The 16,292-nt window shown below is 33.9% G+C and overlaps 3 protein-coding genes across 7 annotated transcripts; 1 reads left to right on the forward strand and 2 right to left on the reverse strand.

The window, feature by feature from the left end:
• The first annotated feature begins 1,661 nt into the window (after positions 1-1,661).
• On the forward strand, positions 1,662-10,787 carry LOC102587693 (3-hydroxyisobutyryl-CoA hydrolase 1-like). 5 transcript variants are annotated; one of them, XM_006346422.2, is made up of 14 exons: positions 1,663-1,917; positions 1,988-2,246; positions 2,849-2,917; positions 3,643-3,700; positions 4,313-4,392; positions 4,480-4,563; positions 5,050-5,134; positions 6,005-6,090; positions 8,438-8,559; positions 8,925-9,015; positions 9,113-9,211; positions 10,075-10,176; positions 10,241-10,282; positions 10,374-10,786. In XM_006346422.2, exons 3-14 carry the CDS (start codon positions 2,903-2,905, stop codon positions 10,488-10,490), a joined length of 981 nt encoding a protein of 326 aa, XP_006346484.1. In that variant the 5' UTR covers positions 1,663-1,917; positions 1,988-2,246; positions 2,849-2,902; the 3' UTR covers positions 10,491-10,786. The 5 variants fall into 5 exon arrangements, with proteins under 5 accessions (XP_015163788.1, XP_006346484.1, XP_015163787.1 ...); XM_015308301.1 differs by having other exon boundaries at positions 1,663-2,246; positions 8,925-8,985; positions 10,374-10,784; XM_015308300.1 differs by lacking the exons at positions 1,663-1,917; positions 1,988-2,246 and adding an exon at positions 2,257-2,437.
• A 1,676-nt stretch (positions 10,788-12,463) lies between these two features.
• LOC102588339 (polyneuridine-aldehyde esterase-like) lies at positions 12,464-13,831 on the reverse strand. The gene is made up of 3 exons (XM_015308228.1): positions 13,362-13,831; positions 13,133-13,261; positions 12,464-12,955 (listed from the first exon to the last, which is right to left on the reverse strand). Exons 1-3 carry the CDS (start codon positions 13,743-13,745, stop codon positions 12,671-12,673), a joined length of 798 nt encoding a protein of 265 aa, XP_015163714.1. The 5' UTR covers positions 13,746-13,831; the 3' UTR covers positions 12,464-12,670.
• A 460-nt stretch (positions 13,832-14,291) lies between these two features.
• On the reverse strand, positions 14,292-15,661 carry LOC102588671 (salicylic acid-binding protein 2-like). The gene is made up of 3 exons (XM_006346425.2): positions 15,151-15,661; positions 14,917-15,054; positions 14,292-14,698 (listed from the first exon to the last, which is right to left on the reverse strand). The coding sequence occupies exons 1-3, from the start codon at positions 15,589-15,591 to the stop codon at positions 14,414-14,416; spliced, it is 864 nt and encodes a 287-aa protein (XP_006346487.1). The 5' UTR covers positions 15,592-15,661; the 3' UTR covers positions 14,292-14,413.
• Positions 15,662-16,292: the final 631 nt, after the last annotated feature.

Consider the following 16,292-nt stretch of genomic DNA (forward strand, 5'->3'; position numbering starts at 1 on the left):
GTTACTGCAGTGCTAGTTTCCTTGTTCCAAATGATTAATTCTTATCAAATGATCATTTCTTTGTGTCTTAATTTATTCGTGTTTCGCACAAAATATTTCTTAATGATTTTATCATGGGTTACTACGTTGATCTATTGTAAGATGATTCTTACTAGCAAAGTAAGATTACAAAACAAGTATACTGAAACAAATCTGAATTCTCAACACAAACTCTTTACATAATCGTTGATAGCTAAATTCTAATAACAACACTTGAACTGCAAAGAGAAGTACTGAAATAACAAGTAACTAAAGATAGAGATAAAAATGGAGATGAGAAGTTAAGACTCTAGAAATAAGATGAGAGGAAAAAATAGTTTCTTCACTATACGCATAACTCTTCTGTCTAACCCCTATTCCTATTTAACTGATTGATAATTGGGTTTGGATCCCAAATAAAACTCTCTAGTATTTTGCTTGGTCCAATAATCCCATCTAGATCAGCCCTATTCACCACTTCTAACACATAAGCCCGTACAAAATCGACTTGATTCACAACATATACATTCAAAATATTACTTGTTGAATTACATAAAAATAGCATATAAGCATGCAATGTTATGTGGCTCTCAGCTTCTTATGAGCAAACTGCAAAGTAAGATGACAAAACAAGTACTGTATACCTTTCGAAATTGAGCTGTTCTTAAAATATTTTACCTGTTCTCTTTTAAAAAGAATCTATAACGAAAATGATATTTAAATATTTTGTTAACTTTTTTATTTTACCCTTTTATAGCCATTGGAAATTCATTTTTTCATATTATCATCTAATATTCAATTCACAACCTCAATCAATCCAAATTTGTATCATGTTAGATGTTTTCAAAAAATCGCATTCGATAATTAAAGATCATATATTTTTTTCCTGAAAAACTATAAAAATAAAAATAAAATCGAGGATTATACAACAAAAATATCATAACAACTTTATAGTTTGTTTTTTTTGGTTACATTCTTGTCGAAATAGGATCATATAGATTAAATGGAAATACTTTACGATAAATGTACTATAACCTCTTCATGTTTTACCGTTTGACAGCCTAATCATGTTTCTACAGAAATTGATAACTAATCATGAATGAAGAGGTGAAAACATGTTAGAAATAAGTAGAATAATTACTATTGATAAAAAAAAAATGTTTTAGACTTTAGTGCAAATAGATTTGATTTAATGTATCGAACTGCGTGAGATGAGAGACATTTGAAATTTATTTAAATAATTAAATTAAAAGAATGAATGGATGAAAAAATAAAAAAATTGACAAAAAAGAAGAAGATAAATAAGGATGTTGAATATATTACATCAAAAATGATCTTTAGCGGTAATTAATTAGCAATAATAGTTTAATTATCGCTAAATATAGTTAGATATAATTTAAATGTTTTTAAAACCTATAACGATATTGGATCTAACGACAATTAATTAATGCCGATAAATGACTTTACCATTTTTTGTTAATATTTATTGCCGTTAAATTATTTTTTTGTTATAGTAATAGAAATGTGTCACATCACCTTTTTTTATATTCAATTTTAGATTAGATATATATAGATAGATAAATAGATAAATTTATATTTTACAAAAAAAATCATAATTATTTATATAAAAATAAAAAGAACTCATACAACAGAGGTAGCGTGAGATCCATACTTTTGACCATAGGGGAAACAGTAGAATCCGAATCCGAATGCTCAGATGGGTTCGGGTCAGCCATCCGGAGGGCATCACGACCCGTCGATTACCATGAATGACGTTTTCCCTATCGTCGTTGATTTTCTCTCTCCTTCCTTCCGTTCAGTTGACTCTCTCCAATGGAACTTTGAAAGTGAAATTGTGAATTCTCAGGAATCTAGGAGATTTTGACAGTTGAAAAAATGGTAGGGGACAAGAATACAAAATTGAGATTTGAGTTGGTTGCTTACATTACTAATAATAATAATTTTCCAGTTTCTCATTTTCTAAGAGAGAGGAGAAGAAGCCCTAACAGTTACCATTCCGACCACTCGAATTTCACTCCATGATGGAATTCTTGACAGTTGTTTTCTATGGAGAGTGTTCCTGTGGAAGAAAAATTGGGGTGGCTGCTTTGCAATTGGAGGGGGAATCTATCCGATATAGGGAGTATATATCAAGCTATCTTTGAGAGGAATTTGACTAGGGTAACATTGCTGTCAAAATCACAAACCCTACAATATTATCTCAAGAGGTATTCCTTTCTACTATTAAACAAACTCATTTTTCTTCTCAAAATTCAAAATCCAAATTACATGGGAAATTCATCAAGAAGAGGAGTAGATTAGAGGATTCAAAATAGGTCAATTTTTCAACAGAGTTTGACGGAAGAGTGGAACTTGCTAAATTTTAAATGTTTTTTGCTCACTGTACTAGTTAAAGAATGTACTGACATGCAACTCTGTTATATTATCTTCATTAAGTTGGTCTAATGGAATTTTGCCTTTTGGTTTGCGTATAAACCATAGTCTTATTATTAAAAAGAAAAAAAAGTACCTAATGACACTGAATCACTGTGGAACTTGAAAAGCAAGCATGAATCTGTTGCTTGCTCGTGATAATGATAGCTATAACACCCTAATTTCATATTGGATTCATGTTTTGTATTCTCATGCAATTATATGGAATAGGTTATTCTTATTATATTTACTTGGTGAACATGTGAGCTTTTTATTCATACAATCCTCATGTCACAGGATATTTGAGTAAATTTCTGGTTTCCTAATGAAATTGATTTGACATATGGTGACATGATATAAGTCATAATTGTTCCCTCAAACTTATTTGTTTGTCCAGATATCTCGGCTTACAGAACTTTTCTATGCCAGTGAAGAAGATCCTAATGTGAAGATGATAATATTAAAGGTATTTTCAGTAGTAAGAGGATCTGTAATAATTAAGTTTCCTGTCATAGCTTAACATGAGGGAAACTTGGTAACCTGATGATGGATTTTGCCCACAAAAATATTTAGAGACTACATGCAGGCAGAGTTGCATTGATTTTGAGTTGGTATCTCACTGATTCTGACCAATCTAGTTATCCTCGGCATGTATTAGGTTTGTGTTTCTTAACAATTGGAACAGTCCACATTATCTAAAAACTGTTCACCAAAATGATTTTGTTGAAATAAAATCAAGAGTCTGTTAGAAATTGTATTAAATAGTTATTATTGCCTGTAAGACTACGTATCTTATTTTTTCACTACTATAACCAGAGGTTTTTCCCATTGCGAATCAATGGAATTTTTTTTGTTATAGAACATGATTTTCCCATCGAACCAGCTCATTGGGAAAATGCATGGTGGAAATAGATTCTCACTGAAATATTGGAAAGCTTCCTAATTTTTCCATATGAAAAAACTACTATTTTTTCTTTTCCACTGATTCAATCAAATATCTTGTGGTAATAACCATTGAGCATTTTTATGTGGGGAACTTCAATGGGAAAATAGTGATTTTTTAGTAGTGTATGCAGTTTTATGTTTTATGGTTTTAGTCACAAGCTCTGGTTGTGTGCTTCAAAGTTTTATTAATTCCCCTGTATATAGTGCTCTTCTTGTTACTACTTTTCTTGTATCAATATTTTCCAGGGACAAGGAAGGGCTTTTTGTGCTGGTGGTGATGTTTCACTTTGTTTTCAGAATCCTGGTAAGTATTTGCTAAATTGGTAGTATCTTGTCAAACACAGTCTATAGATGGCATTTAAAATTGGATCCATGTGATCTGAAGTTTAACTCCTCTAGTAATTTCTTTCAATCTCATAAGCTCAAAATTTGTCCAAGTCCATATCTTTGTACTAGTTTTGCTCTTAACCTGGCAACTCCCATCTTGTTTCTCAGTTTCCTGAGAGATTAGTTTTTTAGCAATCAATATATAGTAATAGCTAATGTCCACTCAAGGGTGTGATCTAGTGGTCAATGAAGTGAGAGGAGAATAATGAGGTCTCGGGTTCAAGTCCAAAGGGGAGGCAAAAAGTAGTAGGCCCTTTCTTTCCAAGTATCCCAAAATCAAAGAAAACTTTAAAATATCACTACAAATGGCCCCCAAGACTTTAGTCTAGTGCTAAGCGCACTACACATGTCGTGTGGGTTAGGCACATGTCACAGATTCAAACCTTTGCTGCAAACAAAAGCCTGGTGGTATTCAAGCGTGGGAAGGCTAGTAAGTACTAAGTAGGCCCATTATCCACAGAGTTTTGAACCTTCTGTCACTAACCCCTATGACTTCTCGGACATATTTATATATACTCATGCTTATCAGGTAACTGGAAAATCTGTGCTAATTTTCTCCAAAAGCAGTACACCTTGAACTATGTGATGGCAACGTATAGCAAAACCCAGGTTAAATTAAATTGATGTCTAATTTTAGTTCTGTGATATAACTTTCGTTGAGATTTTCCTTAATCTTGTTTGGACTACCCATTGAAGATTTCCATCCTTAATGGAATTGTCATGGGAGGCGGAGCTGGTGCTTCTATACATGGTAGATTTCGAGTTGCAACAGAAAAGTCGGTATTGCCTCTACTTGAGTAGTAGATTAATCTCGTTGTCTTGTTTACCCTTTTGTATTTGATCTTTGCCACATTCTTTGTGGTTTGCTTCAAATTTGTCTATTTATATCTTCTCTTTTAGGGATTAAGCCAATAAATAAATGAATGTTCATGTGGAATAGCTGAAGCAAAATAGCTCTTGGAGTTCTTACAGTTTGGAATTGAAGGATATATCCAGCAGAACTTTTTGTACTATGTCTCAGAGCCTTCATAATTTATTTATTTTTAACTTTCTTCATATAAAGAGGCTCTAGCATAACTAGAGCAAAGTTAGAGGAAAACCGTACAAACTGTAAATCTTCATGAGCTTTAGTTTGTACCTTGGATTTGCCTTGAGGGTTTATTTTTCTTAGACAGTAATATGTACTTTATTCATACTGGTTGCTATGTGTAATCGGATGCCAGAAACTTCATGTCCAATGTAATATTTATGTATGTTTCTCTGTAGGTATTTGCTATGCCTGAAGCAGATTTGGGACACTTTCCTGATGTAGGCGCCTCTTACTTTTTATCAAGACTTCCAGGATTCTTTGGTAATTTCACTAGCCACATTATATTGTTCATAGTTATAAAGAAAATTACTGCTACTGCTGTAATACACTCAAGTTTCATTGTGGAGTTCTCTGCTACTTTTCATTGTTTGAAATTTAAGTGACTACCTGGTTCCTCGAGCTCCACTAGGTGAGGATATCTTAAGAGAAATGTTAGCTCAGATACTTTGCATTTATTGTGCTGCTTCATCCACGATATCTTTACAATGAAAATTAATATAAAGAGCTAAAAGCAGAAGCTAGGTCTTTTGCTCCTGTAAAAGATGTTCAAAAACTTGCTGCACATGCCCCATTTAAAAGCAGCAGCAATTATGTTCAAAAGATAGGTCTTCTATTCTGAGTTTTCTGGACATTATTATCTACTTTTCACCATTTTCCATTCATTGATCTTGTTTCCTCATTACACAAACTAAGGTCAATCCTTTTCACATAGAAGTGTCTATGAAACTTTCTCCCTACAGATACTTAGCCTTAGTTTTCACAGTTATGCTGAATTTTGAAGTTTTAGTTATTATAGAAATCAACTTTAGTTTTCAACTTCTCATGGTGATCCCTGAATTTCTTTAAATCATGACAAATGTAAAATATCCTTTGAAGACATGTATAGAATCTTCTCTACAAGGATATTTGAAAATTGGGGTTTTAATAAAATCGCTGACGTGTTTTAATGAATTATACCGGATTTTATTTAGAAATATTATCCTTCCTTTTTCTTCCGTGAATCCATTTATTCTGATTATGTTGCTATTATTTTGGAAGACCATTTCTACGTTGTCAATGATGCCCAAGGAATTTGTACGTACAAATATTATGTCTTGTTTTCCATTAGCTAATTTTGATACTCTTTGACAGGGGAATATGCTGGTCTTACTGGTTCTAGGTTGGATGGAGCTGAAATGCTTGCTTGTGGTCTTGCAACCCACTTTGTATCATCAGATGTATACTACCTCAATCTTCAGCATGTTATGCCCATTTACAATTGCTTCTATAGGAAATCAATTAGGTTCCTGTTACTATTATGTGTAAACTGTTCAGTATGTTATCACAACGGCAACACTGATATGCCCCTTTACATGTAAGAACTAAATTGCCAGTCCACTGTCTATCTGAAGATGTCAGGCTTATGGTGTTAAGACGTTACTCTTATCTGCTGTCTGCTATACAGGTCTTAAAAATCTTTTTAGTTATGTTCTCTTAAGACATTTCATCTAATGTAATTGGGAGCATGGTTCTTAATTTTGAGTTGCACTTTAGCCAATGTATTCTAGATAAGGTATGTACCTATGTGCTCGATGTTAACTCTCCAGTTGACTATGCTGTTATCTGCTAATTGTTCTACTTAGTTTGGTTGCGGCAGCATCAAGTCAGTAGTTTCATGCCTGTAATAATTAATCTTCTGTTGTTTCTTTTCCTACATATTAATTAACTAGTCCTTGGACACGTGCTTTGCACGTGTATTCCATACAATTTTAAACTACGCAAACACACAGTCAAATGTGAACCTGTGTGCTCCAAACATAGTCCATGTCCACACTTCAAGTTCAAATATGCAAAGGATTTCACGGATCAATTACTTCTCTCTGAATTTGAGTTTTATTACAACATAAACTTTTCAGAAATACATATTATACTAAAAGAAGTGAATATGTTGCTAGCTTAGCAATAATACAAAAAGTGGTAAATATTTGTAGCTAAATCAATCGGAATAGATTTACCTGAAGTAGACTCTTCTTGGAGGAGAAATTTAACTGAGAGAAAGCAAATGGAATAATGGGACAAACACACCTTATGAAGAGTATTTTAAAGAATATTAAAAGATTGACCATAATAAATATCATGGAGAAGATAAAACTATACCTATGTACAACCAGTAAAAATCAAGAAATTTAATATTAATATAAATGAAAAATGTAAAAAGACTCTATGGAAGATGAAAGAAATAAAATTTAATGGGTAAAATAATTTAGGGAACTTATACACATGTTACCTGACCATAATTAATTGTTGTTACACAATGTCTTCCTCACCCTCACCAAACGTTTTTGTTCCTCTAAACATGTAGTGAAGGAGAAGGTGAAAGAGATAAATAAAATTATGGCAGTAAGCATTTTCAGAAAACATATATAGTATTTGGATTCATTGAATTTGAGGGGTTAATGAATTTTGTTATATTTTCTTATGTAAACAAAAGTTATTCAAATGAATATTTGCTTTTACTCGGATAAAATGGTAAACTAACTTTTGATTCATTATTATTATGGTTATTAATTATTATTTATGAATAATAACTTTTTTTTGCTCCCACTTTTAATATATATATATATATATATATATAATTAATTTACCAAGTATGTAATTCATCATTAGTTTGTGCTAATTATAACAGAAGAAAATCAAAAGTTTAAACGATTGCAAGCTTCCATAGTAAGTATTTATTGAAGCAATAACTTAGCATTTAATATAATTTTATGAATATAATTTATCTGAGAATTTTTATAACTTTGCACGGTAGGAGTAACTGAAGTACACTTGAGGGTCATTTTAACTGTTGCCAAACTTTTTGATTTCCTTTTTGTCATTTAATAGGATATAATCCAATTGTACAAATATTCATTGTATCTATATTAATTCATGTCATAGATTGTGAGTTCTCCATTTTTAGAATATTAATATTATTATTAAAAATATATTAGGATATTTATTATAATTAATGTGTATTTATATTTTTGTTCATAAATATGTAATAATAGTGTTTAATAGAAAATACAATAATTTTTATTAATATTTAATGTATATTTACATTTTTGTCCATAAATATTATGATATTATAAGGACATTTTTGTAATTCAACTTTTGACATAGAAGCTTCCCACTTATAATATAATATGATTAATAGAGCTTTATAGATGTATCATGAAGAATACAATGTGCATATTGATTTTTTTTTTATGGTAATTGGGTACCAATAAATATGAAGTCAAAGTACTTGGAGAAAAATTCCCTGCAGTTCCAAGCTAAGCACGCTTGTTGGAATTTGGATTTTGTCAGCCATGCTTGGAATGGTGTTCTTAGATGGATTTTTGGAATCTTCATTTAGTCACTAGTAGATATTTGAGCTATAATTTGCATTTGGGGGTGTAGAAGGCCTTCCTGAATTGTATTGGCACATCTAAAATGTGGTTCATTGATCTCGATATACATCAGATTGCATAGTATTTGCTTATTTGTTCATTTCTCCTGTTTCTGATCTAATTTCAATCCTTTGTCTCTTCCTTCTGTTCACAGAAATTGCCACTTTTAGAACAAGCACTAGTTAAAGTCAATAAGAGTGATCCAGATGCTATATCTGCTATCATAAGTTGCTTCTCCCACATACCAAACTTGAAAGAAGAAAGTCCTTGTCACAAGTGAGTTCATTTAGTATCTCTATTATGATGTTTTTTTTCTTGCTGATTTATTGGAAGCTTACCTTCTAAACACAGTCCCAGTGCCTAGAGGTGATTGTTTGAACTTATTAAAGAACATAATATTGATGGCATATCACAGAAGTCATCATCTATGCCCTTCATTTTTATTTTGCTCTCATGTTATTTTTCTTCTGTTGTTTTAGGACTTTTTTTCCTCTACTTTGTATCGCCATTAGAAGCTTAAGATGAGGGATAGCATTCCAAAGTTTCCATCTTCTCTAGGAAAAATATTGTTCAATTAAAACAAACCTGTAGTCTTTGGATTTTCATGACCGGTTTTACTTTCTGCAATTTTATGCATGTAGGATGAAGATTATTAATCACTGTTTCTCTCGAAGGACAATTGAAGAAATCATATCTACTCTTGTACGTTTGGGAGATGGATGGTCGTTTGATGTATCCTCTTTTTTCCTGTGGTGAAATTACTTTGTAAAGTTCTGATAATATTAGTTACTAAAATACTTTGTAAGAACTATGCATGAATTTTTAATAGGAAAGTGAGGCTTTGGACAAGAAGGATGAATGGATCTCTTCAGCCATTCAATCGCTGAAGAAAGCATCCCCTACAAGCCTTAAAATTTCCTTGAGATCAGTAAGTCAATCAATACCTTGTGATACCATTACTTTGTTACCTAAACTTCTGTACCATTCTTTCTTCAGGTTGATCAGAAATTGGTCATGTATGAAGAAATACAGCAAAATGTCATATCTCTAGTTATTAATAAAGGAAACATACTTAGCTTGGTTGGATATTGGGGAGGTTAATGCATATAATTAACCCTGAGGTGTAAGGTTTTAATGCAGTTCTTTTATGCTATCATTAATCCAATAAGGATAGCAGGTTTTCTTTTCAGCATAATCCTGGGAACTGTAGGTATTTATGTGCACTGCTGTTGAATTTTTGTGCATAATGGAAAGAGTTGGTAGATGAATACCAAAATCATATTTCTTATTCATATAATCATATATCCATACAGATTTTGCAGTCTTATGAGATGGTACCATAATAACAACATTGGTAAACCACAATATATGTCCACTCTTTTCCTGGCTCAACCTTTTCATATTCACCTCTGTTGGCTTTGTCGCTGTCCCTGAGGAATTCTATTGAATTAAAAACCTTTAAATTATGAACAAAAAAAACTCCTTTTTTAGACCGAGCTAACTTGGCTAACTTATCTAAAATGGTGACCCTTGGGCCTCATTTTTTTTTTTGTAACCGCTACCTCAGAAAGATCATTTGGATTTTATGCTTGGATTAATATTATTTATTTTAGATTTTTAAAATTTGATACTAGGCTAGTATTGCTGGTGATGCAAGTTCTTCAAATAAAAAATATGATGAGGTCTTGCTCACAACCACATCTTGAATCTCTTTCTACACGGTCCCCCAACATTTTTGGAGAGTTCTAGAGTATCTGCAGATTGGTCATTAGTTTCCTTTTTCTGTTCCAGATAAGAGAAGGGAGGCTTCAAGGTGTTGGTAGTTGCCTTGTCCGTGAATATAGGATGGCTTGTCATGTGTTGAGGGGAGAATTTAGCAAGGATTTTGTTGAGGTAGAATATGCCATCTTTCAGCCACCCATTTTACTGCATTACAAGACTGACACTTTTACTGCAGGGATACAGAGCCATATTCATTGACAGTGATAGAAATCCTAAGGTGTGTTATATTCATTCGATCATGGATAATCCTGAATTTAGATATCGAGAGCTTCTTTCATTCTTGTGCTTATCTTTTCACATATTTTCAGTGGGAGCCCTCCAGACTGGAACTAATTAGAGATGATGATGTTGATCGTTTCTTCTCCAAGATAGATGATGAAGATTGGGAAGACCTAAAGCTGCCTCCAAGATCAAATTTGCCTTGATATGCAATTGCCAAGCTTTAAAATTGACTTCTGAAGATCATGCAATACTCTACAGCATGTTGCGTTCTCTAGATCATTATGAAGGCGTCAATGACTATTAAAACAAGGGTCACCACTTTAGATAAGTTAGCCACTAGTCTTGCTATGAACTCTCTGATTTACAAGCAAATGTGCTTCCTGTCTTGAAACACAAGCAGTGTGACTTATAATTATGTTTGAACTTGCGAGTTTTTATCCTTGATTTTGACTGATGGCAGTTGAACTAATTCTCTAGGCAATAAAAAATAAATCTGATCGGTGAATTAACTGGAGTTTCATTCTTAGCCTTAAACATGTCCCGCTTATTGTTTGCAATACTCAGAAGCAACCCCACTTTTGGCTATTATTTTAGGAAGTGAGCAAGCAATGAAGGCGGGGCTGGTGCAAGCCTGGAGATTGTGGCCACTCTATCAGTAGCCATGCTTGGCCCAGCAAGGTACCTTTTCATCATTGAGAAGGCCAGGCTTGTGCCTTAGCCTTCTTGGTTTGCCAAAGTATATCCTACCACATCCATTCCACTAAATGCTATAATTGTCTTGGGTAAGTAGTGTTAAACTATGTGATCATCTGATCTTGAAGTTTAAGTTTAACAGAGAAATAAAAAATTTGAACAGCACTTTAGCAGAAGACAACTAGAACAGGTTTCTGAGGTGGCCTTCATTGGACTACCATCTTGCTGCTTGCATCACCTAATATATTTACTTAATTTTTTTCTCTTTCATTTATAATGTTGTGGGTTGCTCCAGAGTCCACCAGTACTACGAACTTCTTTTTCTCAGCAAATGGCCTCAATGAGATCAATAAGCTCTTGTTCATCTACAACATATTTTTCATTCATATTGTTCTGATTCTTCAGTATCAACATCTGTATAGTGTATCCTCTTCCCATTGATGAGATTTATTCAAATTGAACTAAAATTCAGTAATTTCAGAAAATAGAGGTTATTTATTGATGCTAATTCCAAACACTGAAATTACAACGAAAGGAAACAACAATCAAAAGAAAATGTTTGAAATATCAAATTAACTAGCAAGGTCTTAGAATTCCCATGAAAGAACTAAGATGGCCATATAAAATGCATCACATATATGTGAATTGACTGAAGTTCTGTTCTCAGCCTTACAAATGTCCCCTTATTCTTCTTTATCATCAACAGCTCTAATTAGGTATACTTGTTGGCAATGCCCAGAAGGGTAGTAAAAAGTTGTTGGGGCTTAGACATCATGGTCATGTGGTCAGAGCCATCAGGTGGATTCTTTTCAATCAACAACTGTTGAAAGTCCTTCTTCAGACCTTTATTTTCAGCAACCACAATGAACACTCGTCTAACTGATCCATACCTTTCCCTCGAAAGAACTATCTCCTTAGCAACATCTTCCACAGGGTATAAATAAAATGGCCTTACTAGTGTAGTGGCCAAGGCCAAATCCTAACACCAAGAATTAAGGGAAAACCCCGATTTAAATCAGTTCCAAATTGCAAGTTGATCTAGTGATTAAGTAATATAATTGAATAGACTATTAAAATCCTCCAGACGAAAGAAGTCACATTAGGGCCATTCTGATAATAACAGAAGTTAATTTCAATGACAGTATTATTATGATTTGCTTACCTTAATTGAGCTCAGATGGTAAACACTAGCAGACAAGAACTTGGGACCTAGGATGACAGTGGTTACCGTTTTATGCTTAAGTTAATCGTTTGTTTGCAAATTTAGTGTTTATTTGGAATGAACTTTCAAAATTTGGTGTTTTTTGTAACGAACTTTCATTTACCATTATTGTTCTTTTCATTGTTCCCAATTAAAATAAAATTGTACTCTTCTAAAAGATTTACTTAAATTACTCGGTCGGATAAAAATTATGTCCTCGTCCCCATTGATGAGATTTTAATTACTGTTTGCTCTTGAACCAAATTGAGTAGTTACAGGACATATAGGTTGTTTATTGATGTCAATTCCAAATACAGAAAATACAATGAAAGGAAATAACAACTGAAAGAGACTAATTGAAATATCAAATTAACTAGCTCAGTAGGACTTATATGGAAGAATTGAGATAGTAATATAAATGCATCAGATATGTGAATTGACTGAAGTTTTGTTCTCACACTTATTCTTCTTATAATCAACAGCTCGATCTTAGGAATACTTGTTAGCAATGCTCAGAAGAGTAGTAAAAAGTTGTTGCGGCTTAGACATCATGATCATTGTGTCAGAGCCCTGGATCTCTTTCACTTCATCTGGTGGATTCTTTTCAATCATCAACCATTGAAATTCCTTCTTCAAAAGTTTATCTTCAACAGCAACAATGAACGCTCGCCTAACTGATCCATACCTTTTGTTTGTAATAACTATCTCCTTAGAAACATCTTCCACACTGTAAAAGCTTATTGGCCTTACTAGTGTAGAGGCCAACGCCAAATCCTAACACCAGCAAGGAAAAAAACCCGATTTAAACCATGGAGCTCTAAGTTATTGTCGCCATTAAGTACCTGAATACTTGATCAGTAATTTTTTGGCGAAAGGAGTCACTTTAGGGCCATTCTCATGACCAGAATAACAAAACTTATTGGCTATATATTTGAATTATGCTTTGCTTACCTGAATTGAGCTCCGCTGGTAAACATCAGTTTCCATGTACTTTGGACCTAGGATGTAGGTGGTTGGAGGATTTGTAGGCCCATTATCGTATATAATACGATTATCAGGTTGAGATATTGACTTGAATAACTGTAACAAAGTATTTTTAGTTTCAAACATGTAAAAGCTAGTTGCATAAACATAACAGATCATCTCTTTGCTAATTATTGGAAATATGGAACATCGCTACCTCACTGTAGATTGTGGTAACATTGATATTTGGACCAGGCATATGAGCACTGACAAATACAGCAACTGAAATTTTTTCTGGAAAGGTTTCCATGGCTTTAGAAATGGCGAGTCCACCATAGCTATGGCCTACAAGAACTACTTTTTCATGTGCAGGAAGAGAAGCCATGAACTCCATTAGCGGAATCAAGTAATCAGAAAAAAGTGGAACTTCCAAGGTCTGTTTCGGGTTGATTCCTGAAGCAGCCAAGTCCAGAGCTGTGACATTATGCCCTGAAGATCTCAGCAGTGCCACAATCTTGTACCAGGACCAGGCTCCATGGCATGCCGCGTGAACAAGCACAAAGTGCTTCTTAGCTTTATGTTGTGACTTGCTTTTCTCCATATCTTCTTTCCTTTTCTTTTTTTTTAAGAATGAGCAGATGGTTTCAAACCATACAAGGAAACTTTATATATAATTAGAGGAGTTTGGTTTGTGCTAACTTACTTCCATGCAGATGCAACTCCACGTTGGCTATTATTTGAGGCATTTGATATTTTTTTTAGAGGAGTTTGACTTTTGGATAACTTATTTCCATGCAAAACTGGCAACCGCACTGGCTATTATTTGAGGCATTGGCTAGTGTATTCATAGGGGTGGGGGGTCCCGGGTTCTCATGGACCCATTCTCCCATCCCTAGATCATATAAAGGAGTGTTAGAGTTTGTAAAAATATAATTAAATATAGATGTGTGAACTCACACTTACATTGATAATTGGGTGCACCTATCTGAGTGAGCTTGGAAATTTAACTGTTTGATCTTGAACTAAAATTAAGTTGTTACAGGACATAGAGGTTGTTTATTGATGTCAATTCCAAATACTGAAATTACAATGAAAGGAAATAACAACTGAAAGAAACTGACTGAAATATCAAACTAACTAGCTCAGCAGTAGGACTTATATGGAAGAATTGAAATAGTCATATCAATGCATCAGATATGTGAATTGACTGAAGTTTTATTCTCAGCCTTAATTACACCTGTTTCTCTTATTCTTCTTAATTAAGATCTCTTAGCTATACTTGTTAGATATGCTTAAAAGTGTAGTAAAAAGTTGTTTGGGCTTAGACATCATGATCATGTGGTCAGAGCCCTCGATCTCTTCCACGTCATCTGCTGAATTCTTTTCAATCATCCACTTTTGAAATTCCTTCTTCAGAAGGTTATCATCAGCAGCAACAATGAATAGTCGCCTAACTGATCCATACCTTCTGCTTGACACGACTATCTCCTTAGAAATATCTTCCACACTATATATGTATATCGGCCTTAAGACTGTAGTGGCCAGCACGAAATCCTAACATCAAGAATGGAAAATAACTGAATTAAGTCAGTTTCATGTCAATGCTGCGGTAAGTACTCAAATAGAGCTATAATTTGGATAAACTAGTTTAAATGTTTGCCTACTAATAATTTTTGGCAAAGCAAGTCATTAGTCACTTTAGGTCCATTCACTTTTTCAGAATAACAGAACTTGACTATTTCAATTATATATTTGTATTATGCTTTGGTTACCTGAATTGGACTCTTATTGTAAAACTTAGTTGCCAAGTACTTGGGACCATAACTCAAGGTTGTTGGAGGATTGGTAGGTCCATTATCATAAGTAACACGATTATCAAGTGCAGATAATACACCAGTGAATGCCAAGAGCTGTAACAAAGTACATTTAGTTTCAAATATGTGAAAGTGTAAGCAAACATAACAGATCATCTCATGGCTAAAGTTAGGAATATAAAAAATTGGAACCTCGGTGTAGATGGTGGTTGCATTGAGAGTTTGACCAGGCATTAGAGCAGTGACAAATACAGCAACTGAAATCTTTTCCGGAAAGCTTTCCATGGTTTTAGAAATGGCAAAGCCACCAAATTCATGGCCTACAAGGACCACTTTTTCATGTGCAGGAAGTGAAACCATGAACTTCATTAGGGGACTAAAGTAATCGGACAAATGTGGGACTTCACGGGCCTGCTTGGGATTGATACCTGAAGCCGCCAAGTCAATAGCTGTGACACTATGCCCTGAAGATCTCATCAATGCCACAATCTTATACCAGCACCAGGCTCCATGGCTTCCCCTATGAACCAACACGAAGTGCTTCTTAGCTTTAGGCCCTGGCAAGGTTGCATTTGCATATGGCAACACAAGTATTAGAATTACTAGACTTGTCAGAAACTTGCTTTTCTCCATATCTTTTTTCCCTTCTTTTGAAAAATGAGCACATAATATGAAACTCTACATGGAAGCTTTATAGTTGGAGGAGTTTGGTTTCTGCTAACTTTCTTCCATACCGAAGCAACCTCAAGTTGACTATTATTTGAGAAAGTGGCAAGCAATGTAGTAGAAGCTGGTGCAATCCTGGGGATGGTAGCCTCACTATTAGTAGCCCTAGCGTTGCCCAGCAAGGTTCCTTCTTGGTTTGCCAAATTACATCCTACTTCAGGCACTCCACTAAGGGTGTGTTTGGTATGAAGGAAACTGTTTTCCTGGAAAATAAGTTGATTTTTTTGACTTATTTTCTCATGTTTGGTTGGTGAGTAGAAAACATTTTTCGAAAAAGATTTTTAGTGTTTAATTTATGAATGAAAAAATGTTTTTGAGAAATATCTTTTATTTATACTAGAATAGAAAATATTTTTTAAAAACAAACTTAAATTTTTTTTGGGGGTGGGGGTGGGTGCGGGGTGTCGAGGGTAGGGGTGAAAAATTGAAATTTTGAAGTTGAAAATATTTTTTAAAAACAAACTTAGATTTTTTTTGGAGGGGGGGTGGGGGGCTGGTAGGGGAGTGGGTGCGTGGGGGGTCGAGGCTAGGGTGAAAAAATGAAATTTTGAAATTGAAAATATTTTTTAAAAACAAACTTAAATTTTTTTTTGGGTGGGGGTGCGGGG

The sequence above is a fragment of the Solanum tuberosum genome, unplaced genomic scaffold (assembly GCF_000226075.1).
Source record: "Solanum tuberosum cultivar DM 1-3 516 R44 unplaced genomic scaffold, SolTub_3.0 scf00073, whole genome shotgun sequence".
NCBI classification, from domain to species: domain Eukaryota; kingdom Viridiplantae; phylum Streptophyta; class Magnoliopsida; order Solanales; family Solanaceae; genus Solanum; species Solanum tuberosum.